Genomic DNA, 14,862 nt, shown 5'->3' on the forward strand with positions numbered 1-14,862 from the left:
CCCACTGCTGTGTATATATCCAAAAGAAGGGAATTCAGTATATCGAAAAGATATCTGCACCCCTATGTTTACTGCACACTATTCACAATAGCCAAGAGCTGGAATCAACCTAAGTGTCCATCAAGGAATGAATGGATAAAGAAATTGTGGTACATATACACAATGGAATAGTATTTGGCCATAAAAAAAGATATCTGCATTCCCATGTTTATTGCAGCATTATTCACAACAGCCAAGAGCTGGAATCAACCTAAGTGTCCATCGATGGATGAATGGATAAAGAAATTGTGGTACGTATACATGATGGAATACTATATAGCCATAAAAAACGAAATCCTGCTATTTGCAACAACATAGATGGAACTGGCAAAGATTATATAACATTAAGTGAAATAAGCCAAGCACAGAAAGACAAATCTCCCATGTTCTCATGTGAGGGAGCTAAATATTAAAAACAATTGATCTCACGGAGACAGAGAGTAGAATGATGGTTACCAGAGGCTGGGAAGGGTAGCAGGGAAGCAGGGAACCATAAAGTGAGTGTGGTTAATGGTACAAAATATAGTTTGATACAATGAACAATATCTGATGGCACAACAAAGTGACTATGATCAACAATAAGTTAAAATATACTTTAAAATAACTAAAAGAGTAGAATTGGAATGTTCCTAACACAAAGAAATGATAAATGCCTGAGATGATGGATACTCCCAATTACCCTGATTTAATTCACATTATATGCTTGTAACAAAACATTACATGCACCCTATAAATACATGCCACTATTATGTACCCATAATCACTAAAAATTAAAAAAAATTCATAAAATTATTACAGAAATTTTAAAAAACATGTCAAGCAAAAAGACAATTCACAAAAGAATAAACACAGTATGATTCCATTACACATAGTTCAAAACCAGGCAAAACTAAAAATTTTTTTTTTGAGACACAGTCTTGCTATGTTGCCCTTGCTATAGTGCAGTGGCATCATTACAGCTCACTGCAACCTCAAACTCCTAGGCTCAAACGATTCTTCTGCCTCAGCCTCCCAAATAGCTGGGACTACAGGTGCATGCCACTACATCTCGCTATTTTTAGTAGAGGTGGGGTCTCGGTCTTGCTCAGGCTGGTCTCAAACTCCCAGCCTCAAGCAATCCTCTCACCTTGGCCTCCCAGAGTGTTAGGATTACAGACGTGAGCTACCGCATGCCTGACCTAAAAATTTATTTTTTAAGGATATATACTAGGTGGTAAAGCTATAAAGCAAAGGAAGGGTGTTACTGACACAGAATTTAAGGCAGTGGAAACTTCTGGGGATAGGAAAAGGGGGCAGATGAGAAGGGACACATGGGGATTCTGGGCAAGTATAATACTCTTATTTCTTAAGCTGAACAATGAGTCTGTGAGCATTTATTATTCTTTAAATTGTACACACACATTTCATACTTTTATATGTATATTACAATAAAAAAATTTCACAGAATGGTATCAGGTCTCAAAATAGCAACCCTGAACTCTAAAAGCAAATGGAGTAAAAATATCAAAATTCTGAAGGGAAGTCATTTCCACACTAGTATCCATATTCGGCCTAACTCTTAAGTGTACGCATAGAATAAAGAAGTTTTTATAAAAGTCAAGTCACAAAAACCTTATCTCCCATGCACCTTCTTACAGGAAACTGAGGAAGGAAGTGCTGTACCGAAAGGGGGGATTAAACCAACAGAGAGGAAGATGTGGGATCCAGGAAACAGGACCCAATATAAAAGAAAAGTTAAAGGAATCTACAGGATGATAAACAAGAATCCTAGCATGACAGATACACAGCAGGTCTAGAGAGTCTGTAAGGTACTCAGTCCAGATTGGAAAAGGTCAGAATGATCACAGAGACATTCTCCAAGATAAAACTGACAGAGTATCTGCTGTGCTTGACCTTTCATTCTGAAATGAAATTTAGACAACTGGGGGAAGAGTTTGGGCATAAAAGAGTGATGGGTACATTAAAAAAAAAAACAAAAAATAAGATAATTTTATCAGACTTGTGCAAGAAAGGAAACGTAATCAGAGCATATCATGCAGCTCAACTGTGAATGGTGTTTTCGCAGTCCTAATAAGGTTAACAAAATTTTAACACACAGACACACACACAACCCTTTAAGGAGATACCAATGCTATCCCTATTTTACAGATGAGAAAACAGAGGCACAAAGAGTTTGAGTGACTTACCCACTGAAATTCTGAATACTGATTTAGCAAAAACTGCACTGGAAGGAAAGGGGAATGAATAGGAAGGAGGAACTGAAAGAAAACCAAATTTTCAGCTCTCACAGTGGGAAAATAATGGATAATAGCTATTTAAATATGGATATAAACACAAAAGAAGTAGCTAAAAGAGAAGAAATGAGGTTGCCTCCAAGATAAAGCATTAAAAACATTTGGTCTGGGGGAAATGTAACACCAGGGGACTGCTATTTTTCACAAAAAGCCTTACAGAACTATATTAATCTCAAAATGAGCGCATTTATGTCTTGGATAAAATCAGTATGGCATTTTATGTTACCTGTTTCTTACCCCAATCTTTTTTAATTAAAAAAAAATCAGCATGGTAATTGTTGGCATTTCTTAACTAAGAAACCAAACATCAAACACATTATATCCCCAAAGAGTGGGCAGGGTGCTGTTTTCGCTGTGTGGCTGTGGGCTAATGGATAGAAAGTGAAGCCGAAGCAGGCCTGGGAGTTTTCAAGACAGCCATGAGCTGATCACCTGGGAACCCTGGTGAACAGCATCCTCAACTGTAAACCAGCGCAGCATAGCCTTCACATTAACGACGCTCATTAAATTAGCTATCGCTTTTTAATTATCCATTTTAAAGATACTACAATGAAATTAGAACTCTTTTTCAAGGTAATTTGGCAATGTCTATCAAGAATCATACCTACGGTCATAACCCTAGACTACGCCAAACACATAAAGATGGCAAATAAGCACGTGAAAAGATGTTTGACATCATTAGTCATTAGAAAAGTGGAATTAAAACTACAGCGAATTAGCCAGGTGCAGTAGCACATGTCTGTAGTCCCAGCTCCTTGGGAGGCTGAGGGAGGAGGATCCCCTGAGCCCAGGAGTGTGAGGTTGCAGTGAGGTATGATGATGCCACTGCACTGCAGCCCGGGCAACAAAACAAGACCCTGTCTCCAAAAAAAAAAAAAACTACAGCGATACCACAATATACTCACCAACAGATAAAGAAAACACAGTATATCCATATAATGGAATATTATTCAGCAATAAAAAGAAATGAAGTCAACATGGATGAACCTCTCAAACGTGACAAGAAAAACAGACACATAAGACTATATGCTGCCTGTATGCTGCAAGATTTCATTTATATGAAATTTCTATTAATAAAAAAGGTAACACTCAACAGACAGACAGCAGATCAGTAGTGGCTGGGGGCGAGAGTGACTACGAACAGAGAGATAATCTCGTGGCATAACGGAAGTGTTCTACCACAACAAAATGTGAAGCACCACGTGAAAGTACAATACAGAGAAACATGTTTATCCCGGCCCTGCCACTACCCAGCAAGTTCTGACTGCATTTCGTCATCTACAGAATTGAGGAGGGGAAAGCAAAAGCTTTAGGGTTAAATAATGAAGAGTCATGGATGTTCTGCAAAGGAGTTGGATTTTACCTCAAAAGCTGACAGCAGCTACTGAAGGGTTTTAAGCAGGTAAGTCATGGTCAGACTGGCATTTGAGAAACACGCCCTGGGCTGCTGTGTAGAGGGAGGAAGAGAGGGGGCTGACACCAGTCCCTGAGGGACAATCAACAAACTATGATAACAGACCGCAGGCTCAGATAAAGGAAAAGGAGCCATCTTTTTGGCTTAGCTGACTGGATAGTTGGACGGCAATGCTATTTATCCAAATCTCCTGGAGGCTGGAGCAGAAAGAACCCTCTCTGCAGGCAATGCTAAAGTCAGAGAGGAGGCCCAAACTCCTTGATCTGCTTCCCTCAGCCTCCCGAGTAGCTGGGACTACAGGTGCATGACATCACACCTGGTGGTCTGGCTGGTCAAACTCCTGGCTTCAAGCAATCCTCTCACCTAGGCCTCCCAAAGTGCTAGGATTACAGGCATGAGCCACCATGCTTGGCCAGTTTTTGATTTTAAAATCATGTCTCCTAGAGGTCACTGGGGACTATTAATTTGTAAAGCACATTTGGCCTTCATTGCAGAATTACATTTCAGCTTTTCTCTTTCACATTTGTGTTTTATTTGAGTTTTCTTTTCCTGTTTGAATTACAGAGCAGTGCTGTTCTGGTCTTACTATGGTTAATAAGCAACCCAGAATTTCCTGGTCTACCAGAGTACTTGACTGGTTTGTCCCATCCAGCTGTGGTTCAGAAGCTGAGAGGGTTGAAGGAAGAGGATGCAAGGCGAAGCCTAAAAGTTGAGCAGCTCAAGGCAAGAGAGGGATGAGGGCGTGTGGCAGGGTTGGTCCTATGGCTGGGCTGCTGGTGGTGTCTCCTTCACCCAGCCCTGGTTAACTCTGTTCAGATTGCCTTCCTCTTGGAAGCACTCTGATAGAAGGACCTTCTTAAGTACCTATAGTGTATAGGCTACACCAAAGGGTCTGGGTGACACCCTAATTTTCATCAAATATCTGAGTACCTTTGCTGAGGTGTCAGCGGAATTACAGAATGTGCAAAAAATATGCTTTTGACTCATTCTCTCTAGCTGAATGGTTTTGGCTTGTGACTGGACTCTTGAGGCTGTGGTCTTTTTCCTTCCTTTCTTCCTCCCTTCCTTTCCTCTCTCCTTCCCTCCTTCCCTCCCTCCTCCTTTTTTTTTTTTTTTTTAACAAGATCTCTCTCAGTGGTGTCATTTGGGGGAAACTTCAGCATGTGTTAGATAGCTGAGAGACAGGGTCTCACTCCTGCTCAGGCTGGTCTCAAACTCCTGAGCTCAAGCCATCCTCCCACTTCAGCCTCCCAGAGAGCTAGGATTACAGGTGTGAACCGCAGTGCCCAGCAAATTTTTATTTGTCAATTATATCATAAGAAAGCTGGGGGAGAAAAAAAAATTAAGGGAAACAAACGAACAAAAAAAAAACAAAGCCAGAAGTAGGACCCAGCCTCCCAACTGATTTCCTGAACATGACACCACACTGTCTCTCAGCACCATTATAACGTTATCACTCCTGGGGGTTTTTAAACTCGTAATCCAAGATTTCAAGACACCACAACAAGGTAATAGTATCCTTTTACACTTACTCTATCTTTGTCATGCAGCATATCTGCATAGGATGACCTAAAGAAACAAAAAAGACAGGTCAGAAACCTTTGCTAATAATGATACACGTCAACACATAAGAGTATTTACATATATAAATGCATTCCTAAATCAGATGGAACAAATGTGTCATCCATTTTAAATTATTTTTTGTCTGTCATGAGGTCTCACTATATTGCCCAGGCTGGAGTGCAATGGCTATTCTTCACAGGCATGACTATAGCTCGCCGCAGCTGCAGCCTGAAACTCCTGGACTCAAGCAATCCTCTCACCTCAGACTTCAGAGTAGCTGAGACTGCAGGCTCGTACCCCGACACACAGCATGCCTGCTCACCTTTTGAGAGGCATTTTCACTCACCATCTTCCTGGCCCCATCACCCACTCACCCACTGACATGACTCTCAGAAAGCACCAGCAGCTCTCTCCTGTAGCAAATGCCAGTCATCAGCACCCAGGACTTCCCAGCAGCCCCTGACCCTGCTGGATACTCCCCCTTTCCTCCTTTCCACGCTGGCCATTCCCTCCTGGTTCTCCTGTTGCCTCCTCAGCTATTCCAGGATTCCTTCTTCAACCCTCTACCTTTCACATTCTACAGCCCCCAGAGCACCTGCAACCTCTCCCAGCTTCAACTCTCACTAATAGCAACAAATTTTGTCTCCACCCATTCTTCCCAGGTTCTTCCTCTGAGGTAACACCAGCTCCATGAACTTCACCATTGGAACCAGAAAATCTCGGTGCTTCTTGGAATTCCTCCCTGCCTCCATCACTGTGTCCAATGGGTTAACAAACACAAGCTCCCTCAAGCTGTCTCCTCCTCTCTCTACCTCTGCTGCTGCTCCCTTGGGATTGCAATAATCCACCCAATGGTCTCCTCTCCCTCCAACCCACTTCCCACACTGCTCTGGGTTAGTGTTCCCAAATGCAACCCAATCCTCTTTCTCCCTTTTTTAACATCTCAATCGTTCAGAAAATGTCCAAAATCTTCAGAAATGAAGTAATACTTTTGTGCTCTTAATCTTTGCCACTGTATTACATTCAACCATCAAACAACCCCAATATAAAGGTATTATATGGTGAGATATATATTATATTGAGGTATATATTATTACACTAAAGCTAAGTGGTATGGCCAACAGAGCTGAGAAGTCGCAGAGCCTAGACTTAAACTCATGCTTCTCTTCCTGCACTTTGCCTCGGCCCTTCACACCACCCTGCCTACCTTTCCAGCAGCCTCTCTCGCCACAGCCCTACTTTGGCACCATGTTCCAGCCACACTAAAACCACTAGCCACTCCCCAAAATCGCCCCCCACAGAAGTTTACATGTAATCCCTGCTGCTCAGAATTCAATTTCCATCCCTTTAGATTCAAGAAATCACTCAGACATCACCACCCATAAGTCCAGAAGTTCTTGCTGCTTCTGTGACCTTTTGTGCCATTTCCAGTGGCCTTTCTCTTTCTGTGCTGTAATTTTCTATGTCTGTCTCTTCCACAAAACTGCATGGTCCTTTAAGATGGGAAGCGGATTTTCTTCACCTTGGTATCCACGGCCCTGGCACAATGCTGGCATGTTGAATGCACGTAATGATTGCTAATTAACAACTCACGTGCTTTTAAACATTTCTTCCAAGGACAAAAGCATTTTTCACTTTTTTCATTCAAGAGAATTTAACCACATCATAAACTTGTCACCACATCAATGAAGAAAGTGAACGATTAAATTTCGTAAACTTTATTACTACTGAGCCTTGGGTCCTCTTTGCTCCACTAAACAGATCCTCTGAGACACTAGTCAGGCTGCTAAATGATTTCTGATGCTCCAAAGAGGCATGACTTTGCCTAACTCCCACACGCACTCACTGGGCTGAGCAGATATGCTGGAGACCAACACCTGCCCTGATTGTAAGCACTGGGTGACAGCCTAGTCCACACTCAACTGCATTCCAACGCATCTGCTTTAAGATCAGGGGTCCCCTTCAGCTGCAGCTGATCGTGAAGCAACCCTCGTTACCTTGCAATCTCCTGGTGGTAATCATAGTGTTCATCCTCCTCCAGCCACTCCACGGACCCCGTGGTCGGGTTGGCCCGCCCGCAGAAGACCTTCATGGTACCAATCCGTTCCCCAGTTTTAGGACAGAAAAGCAGCCTTGCCAGTTCACTTCTTGCGGACAGGTCTGACAGTCAGAAATCTATTAACATCATCATGCCCAAAAATGTGGAGGGGAGAAGGGGGAGACAAGAAAAAAAAAAATGAGGAGAAAAAAAACCAAATTAACAAAAATATCAAAGCCACGGAAAGTATTTGTTAATCAGTATTTTAATCTTTCCAGCAAGAGTTATTTGGTTTTATATTCAGCATGTAACATCAGAAACTACAACACATTCATTAAGATGTCTGGAAACTTCAGCAGTCCTCAGTGCTTCTAACAGGGTCGATGAGCCTCACAGGTTTAGGCTGTGTGCAGCACTCAGGTAAAGGCAGGTGAGAAGTGGAAGTAGAGCACAGTAAACTGCTGGGAGAACAAGGGGAGATGGGGTGGTGCTAAAGAAATGCCACCAACACTGCCTCAGTACACTGAACATCTAGCTTAAGAAAAACTACAAAGATAAACCAGGAAAACCTTCACATAAATGATAATAACCACTGCCATACACGAACATGGATAATCCCAGGAATATGATGAGCAAAAACAGAAAATCACAGAACACATACAATTTGACTTTATTTATACGAAATTTATAATCATGCAAAACAGAACAATACATTCTTCAAGGGTTACACTAAAAAAAAAAAAAAGCATAGCAGGGAATCAGGAGAGTGGTTACTTCCAAAAAGGAAGGGAAAGAGATGGGATCAAAAAGGGCCACACAGCTGAATTCAAAGGTATTAACGACAGGGTTTTTTTCCTCCTTCAATTGGGTGGTGGGAACACAGGGTCTCACTATGTTGTCCAGGCTGGATTCAAACTCCTGGGCTCAAGCAATCCTCCTGCCTCAGCCTCCCAAGTAGCTGGGCTACAGGTGTGTGCCACCATGCCCATCTAAGTTTTCTATTTTTAGTAGAGATGGGTCTCGATCTTGCTCAGGCTGGTCTCAAATTCTGAGCTCAAGCAATCCTCCCACTTGGTCTCCCAGAGCACTAGGATTACTGATGTGAGCCACAACGCCTGGCCATTATTTAATTTTAAAAGCAATTTTATGGGAAGCGAGTATAAGGCAACCATGTCACCAGTGTTGTTGGCGCTGAGGACAAAGGCAGTGGCCCTGCTGAGCCCCTGCCAGCAGGGCCCAAATGTGGCCCCTTGACCAAATTCAAACTTCACAGAACAAATCCCTTTATTAAAAGGATTTGTTCTGCAAAATTTGGATTTGGTCAAAAGGATACACTCAAAGATCCAGAAGGCCACATGTGGACCCATGGCCACAGGTTCCCCACCCCCGCATGGCTTTCAAACTTTCTGACAACCCAGTAATAAATATATTTTACAATGAGACTCAACACACCTGCACACTCACTTATAACTAAAAGTTTCATAAAACAATACTTAGATGTCCTATGAGCAAGACTCTCTGATATGGTCTATTTCATTTTGATCTGATTTTTTTTTTTAGAGATAGGGCTCTCGCTCTTTCCAGGCTAGAGTGCAGTAGGTATACACAGATGCAATCACACCATACATACTATAGCCTCAAACTCCTGGGTTCAAGTGATCCTCCTGCCTCAGGCTCCCAAGTAGCTAGGACTACAGGGGGACACCTCTGTGTCCAGCTTCATTTTTCACTTTTTAAATTGCTGGTCATGATCCACTAAATTGATTTCATAATCTGCCAATGGGTTTCAACTTACAGTTTGAAAAGCATTGCTATAATCCACTCTATCTCATGTACTAATATTTATTTCAAAGACAGAGTATCTGGAACTACCAGAATTGGTAATGTGCTTTAAAAAACTGTGTCCAACAAATGCTGTAGCAGAAATAGAAATGACCACGTTTGGGCCGGGTATGGTGGCTCACATCCAGAATCCAAGCAGTCTGGGAGGCCAAGGCGGAAGGACTGAGGCCAGGAGTTAGAGACCAGCCTGAGCAAGAGTGAGGCCCCATCTCTACAAAAAACAGAAAACTCACCTGGGCGTGGTGGCACGTGCCTATAGTCCCAGCTACCTGGGAGGCTTGGCAGGAGGATCGCTTAAGCCCAGGAGTCTGAGGTTGCAGTGAGCTATGACAACGCCACAGCACTCTAGCCAGGGAGACAAAACAAGACTGTTTTGTCTCAAAAACAAACAAACAAAAAAGAAATCACCACATTTGGCTGAATGTTCAGGGAAGGCTTAAAAGATGGATAGGACGGTGAGAGGGATAAGGCACTTCATCAGATTAGAAAGGTTTAGACAATCATGCACGCTGAATACACTGAATACATTGAATAAATCAGTTTCTTTCGTTCATTCAAAATTCATTAAGTGGCCAGGCCCACCAGTTCACACCTATAATCCTAGCACTTTACAAGGCCGAGGCGGGAGGACTGCTTGAGGCCAGGAGTTGGAAACCAGCCTGAGAAACATAGGGAGATCCCATCTCTACAAAAAACAGAAAAATTAGTGGTCACCGTGGTGAGGACCTGTAGTCCCATCTAAAAGGCAGGCTGAGGCAGGAGGAAGGCTTGACCCCAGAAGTTTGAGGTTGCAGTGAGCTATGATGATGCCACTGCACTCTAGCCCAGGCAACAGAGAGAGATCCTGTCTCAAGAAAAGAAAAAAAAAATTGTATTAAGTAACTTCTACTTGCCAGGCACTACACTAAGGACTGGGGCCACCACCACAAACAAGATAGAGAAAGTCCTTCTGCTCCAACAGTTTAGACTCTAACCAAAGAAAGACAGTCATATAAACAATGACAGACTCCTAGCTACTAAGAAGGTTCTTGAACCCAGCAGTTCGAGCATGCAGTGAGCTATGATCTGCCACTGCACTCCAGCCTGGGCGACAGAGCCAGACTCTGACTCTAACTGATTAACAAAACAATTACGAACTATTAATATATAAAAAATACACATGGCATTATGAAAAGACAAACGCATAAAAAAGGAAATACACAGGGCATTATGAAAACAAAAAACATGGTTATGGAAGAACTCTGAGGAAGGTGGCATCTGAGACCTGCAAGACAGTGGTTAAGAGTTGGGGAAGAGTAGTTTTTATATGTCAAGAAAAGGCCTGAACGTACAAGAACTCGGTGCAGAAGCAAAATGTGCCCAAAGCCCGAGTGACTAAAGAACTTTGAGCAGAAGAAATGATAGATTAAAAGTGGGCTTCTGAAATCAAACTGGGCCTTGTTGGCTTCGGAAAGGTGTTTGGATTTTGCTCTTTTTAAGCAGAAGCATTTGTACGTTGGGAGTATGCTTTTGCAGGGGCACTTTGGCTAGTGTGTAGGGAATGGAATAGTTGCCAGTTACTCAAAACAGTGAGCGGGAAAAGCAAGCAATCAGCAGTTCCATGAACCAGAGAACCATGGCCCATTTACGGGTGCGGTGGTTGGAGCCCCATATTACTGCGGTCAGATCTACGTGGCTGAGCGGAGGCGCCAGGCACGAGTAATGAATGAGACTCAGCCCCGCAAGCAGCAGTCACCCCACTGCACTACAGAGCCGCGGCCGGCCTGGAACACTGCGGGCCAGGACGTTCCGAGCCGCCCCACGCATACTCTAGAAAGATCCCTTAGAGTCCTGAACAGACGCCTACCTTGGCGTCCAAGAACGCCCAAGCCAGGACCCTCCGCCAGAGCCCTGGGACTGAGGACAAGATGCAGGCAGCACCCAGGACTCCAAATGTGACCCCACCTCCCCAGCATACCCAGCACCTCACCTGCTGCCGGAACCACTCGCTTTGCCTCAGCCGCCACAGCCATCTAGTCGCAGCCAGCGTGCAGGGGCGGGGACTCGCTGCATCGCAGAGCGTGCTGGGAGCAGGGCCGGGGGCGGAGCTTGACGGCTGTCCCGTCGCACCCCGCGCGTTCCCACAGTGCTCCGCGACAGCCGCTATGGAGGCCAGGAGGACAGCTGTCCTCCGAGTGAAGCGGAAGCGCAGTGCGGAGCCTGCTGAGGCTCTCGTGCTCGCTTGTAAACGCCTCCGGAGTGGCGTGGTCGATTCGGCTGCCCAGAAGACGCCAGAGGGTCTGGAGAGAGCGGCAGAGAATAATGTCTTCCAGTTGGTGGCCACCGTGCACTCCCAGGTATTGGGCGAGGATGGAGCCGGTGGGGAGGGGAATCTTAGGGTACAGCGGGGATAAGACTGGATCCCCGACCCCCTCACCAACCCATGCTTACGCCGCCCCCCTTCCCTTCCTCCCTCCAGGAGGAGCCAATCCAGCCGCTCCTGCGGGCTGCTCTGCACCCGTCCCGGGGCAGCCAGCAGCGTATCCGCAGCGATCTCCGTGCGTCGGCTCGGGAGATCCGGCAGGAGGGCCGCTACCGGGTGGTCTCCAGTCGCCGATCCTTGGGGTCCACCTCGAGCTGCCTGGAGTCCGAGTGCACGTCGGGGAACCCAGAAGCCGCCGGAGACTCAGGCTTCCAGCTGTTCGACCTGGTCCACGAGGAGGGAGAACCAGAGACCGCCGCAGCGGACCCCTGCAAAGTGAGTCCGCACCCAGAGGTGGGTGCTGGGCTTCTCCCGACGATAATGCCAGGAGTCTGGGCCTGAGAGCAACACACAGCTTCACCTTAGGGATGGATAATCCATCTAGCTTGACGGCCTCATTTTACAGATTTGGCCTACTATGTATTAACTGAGCGTCTACGATGTGCCAGTTACTGTTTTTAGATGCTGTGGATATGGCAGTGAAGACCTAACATTCAGGTAGAGAAGAGAAACAGTAAACAAGTAAATTGAATGTCAGATGGTGATAAGGGTTGTAGGGGGAAAAGGGTAGGAAGAATGGTGCCATTTTAGTGAAAGTCTCACTGAGAAAATGACATTTGAGTGAAGACTTGAAGAAAGTGGATTGGAGGGCATTGTGGATATTGAGAGGACTTCCAGGCAGAGAACCTGCAAGTGCAGAGGCCCTGAAGCCAAGTTTGGTGTTTCCCAGGTTAGTGTGCCTCCAGCCTAGTGAGTTGGAAGAGAGTAGTGAGGGATTTAGGGGAAGGATGCCTGCTAGACCCTGTAGGTACTTGTAAGGACATTGCCTTCCATCCTGATTGAGATGGGGGATCACTGGAGCCAAGCAGAGAGAGAGCAGATGAGAAAATTGACCAAAGGGATGTTAAGGGACTAGTTAGTTACCCGAGTAGTATATTAAGTTTGAGGAAGATTTAGGTCTAGAATGCAAGTCTTCTCATATTTAATCCAGTGCTTTTTCCACTACATTAACTACGTTTGTACTCAACTTCCAAAAAAAAGTCTACTACATGCAGCAAAACCACAGAAATAGAAAACTCAACGTAAGGTGTGCCCACTCTTGATAAACATTTTTTAAAAACTCATATTAATCGTTTTTGAAGTTTAAAAAATTAAATGACAATAAAAAATGAATCAGCAAGCAAAAATATTTAATCATGGTGCTAATATAAGTGTATAGCACTTTGGGGATGATGTCCATAGCCACATCTTTCCCCAAAACTAATTCCAGACTATTCATGAGTTACAAATTTTTAAAAGCAAACCAGTGTTCAGTGGAATCACATCAATTACATTGCTCATTCAATTTTATAAGCAAAATTAGTAGATAAACTGATGAAAGATATGAACAGAGATTTTCCCAATAAAGCAGTAGACTCTAAACACATAAGAAATGTTTGCACAGGGTAATTAAAACAATTGTGAATTTAAGCTTAAAGCATGCTTGAGGTACTTTACTACTAGACTAGCACAGAAAAGATGGTTGATAAGCACTGCTGACAAGGCTGTGATTTAAAGGGTACACAATTATAGGATTAAAACTGATGCAAGACTTTTGGAAAACAGCATGGTTTTACACTAAGGAGTACTAAAAATAGCTTGGGGGCCTATTTTTAAAATATATAAATTTATTGTGTCTTGGATCTAAAGCTATCCAAAAATCTAAAGAAATTTAAAAATCAGTGACAGTATTTCTATGCCACATTTATACTGGGTTTCCCCTTAAACTGACGTCATTTATATTTTAAGCAAATAAAGTACCATTTAATAGGAAATATAAAAAATGAAAGACATTCAGTTCCTATTATCTAGTAATTCCACTCACAAGATTTATCCTGGAAAAATAATTCAGCACAAGCAAACACCTATGGTATTAATGAAAGCTACTGTTGGTTTACTAAGTAATCGTGTCAAGTGCTGTGCTAAATATTTGTTAGGATTCCTCTTAACTCAGTTAATCCTCACAAAAAACCCTATGAGTTAAGATACTTTTATCCCCATTTTTCATTCTCTTTTTGTTTTTCTTCTTCTTCTTTTTTTTTTTTACCAACAGCATTTACAAAGCAGATATCCCCATCTTTCAAATGCAGGAAATGGCATATCATTGCAACACTGTATATGAAGGCTAAAAATTATATCCAAGAAGTTGACATACAACTGTCTGGAGTTAAAATTGATAACCATGAACACTGGCAATATGGGAAAATACTTATGTGTTTAATAGTACAAAATGCTTATATGTAATATAATTGAAAATATGGCTAATCCTACACATGGACAGACTTAAAAATAATTTTTCTTTTATGAAAATATATGATTATAGGAAATTTGAAAAAATATTACAAAGTAAAGGTGGAAAAAAATTGCCCATTTTATCCCCAACCCAAAGGTAACTGGAGTAAACCTGGTTTATTTACTTCTGAGTATAAAATTCTGTGGCATTTTTCTGTATTGTCAGACTTGCACATATTTTAATGGCTGCATAATTTAATGCCTGGGCTGAGGGTGGGAACTTGTGAGTTGCAGCTAGAACTTTCCTCATAAACAACTTTTGAGTTTGCTCAAGAACTGCATAAAAAGTAACACTGCTAGTTCCTTTTTGATTTTGGAAAAAGGAAGAATTCCTTTTAGCCTGTAAATGATAGAATTGGTCTCCCCTTGTCTACCTTGGCCATGGGACATTCCCCACTTTCCCATGTGGTGTCCAGTTTGAGGCGTGTGGCCTCCTGTGATGAGCCTGTCGAGGGCCATCTGCACCATGACTCCCTGGTATCCAAACTGACCTGTGTTACCAGAGCCCTGGATAACAACCTGTTAGCACTAGAGCACATCTTACCTGGGCTAGTTCTATTTTGGGGCATTCCGTTTAAAGCTGTTCTTTGCAGCAGAGAGATTATAGGGGATTCTACTCCCAGTTTGTGATTAAAACCAGGATGTCGGCCGGGCGCGGTGGCTCACGCCTGTAATCCTAGCACTCTGGGAGGCCGAGGTGGGCAGATTGTTTGAGCTCAAGAGTTCGAGACCAGCTTGAGCAAGAGTGAGACCCTGTCTCTACTAAAAATAGAAAGAAATTAATCGGACAACTAAAGATATATAGAAAAAAATTAGCCGGGCATGGTGGCGCATGCCTGTAGTCCCAGCTACTTGGGAGGCTGAGGCAGTAGGATCGCTT

General features: G+C 43.4%; 2 protein-coding genes across 5 annotated transcripts in view; one reads left to right on the forward strand and one right to left on the reverse strand.

Moving 5' to 3' along the window:
* PRMT7 (protein arginine methyltransferase 7) overlaps positions 1-11,195 on the reverse strand; it is a 43,824-nt gene extending 32,629 nt beyond the window's left edge. The window contains exons 1-3 of one of the 2 annotated variants that reach the window (XM_012660599.1): positions 11,160-11,195; positions 7,308-7,485; positions 5,280-5,316 (exon numbers count right to left, since the gene is read on the reverse strand). In XM_012660599.1, the coding sequence (XP_012516053.1) occupies positions 5,280-5,316; positions 7,308-7,402 (132 nt within the window). In that variant the 5' untranslated portion in view covers positions 7,403-7,485; positions 11,160-11,195. Of the gene's footprint in view, positions 1-5,279; positions 5,317-7,307; positions 7,486-11,159 lie in introns of those variants that run through there. The other variant, XM_012660600.1, reaches the window with a different exon arrangement.
* A 107-nt stretch (positions 11,196-11,302) lies between these two features.
* SLC7A6OS (solute carrier family 7, member 6 opposite strand) overlaps positions 11,303-14,862 on the forward strand; it is a 9,739-nt gene continuing 6,179 nt past the window's right edge. For 2 of the 3 annotated variants that reach the window (XR_001138142.1, XM_012660602.1), the window contains exons 1-2: positions 11,303-11,526; positions 11,649-11,945. Coding sequence is in view for 2 of the 3 variants with exons in the window: in XM_012660602.1 (XP_012516056.1) it covers positions 11,335-11,526; positions 11,649-11,945 (489 nt within the window). In the remaining variant the exon portion in view is untranslated. The remainder of the gene's footprint in view (positions 11,527-11,648; positions 11,946-14,862) is intronic. The other variant, XM_012660603.1, reaches the window with a different exon arrangement.

This window comes from Propithecus coquereli, unplaced genomic scaffold (genome assembly GCF_000956105.1).
Source record: "Propithecus coquereli isolate 6110/MARCELLA unplaced genomic scaffold, Pcoq_1.0 Scaffold67, whole genome shotgun sequence".
In the NCBI taxonomy this organism is placed as follows: Eukaryota; Metazoa; Chordata; class Mammalia; order Primates; family Indriidae; genus Propithecus; species Propithecus coquereli.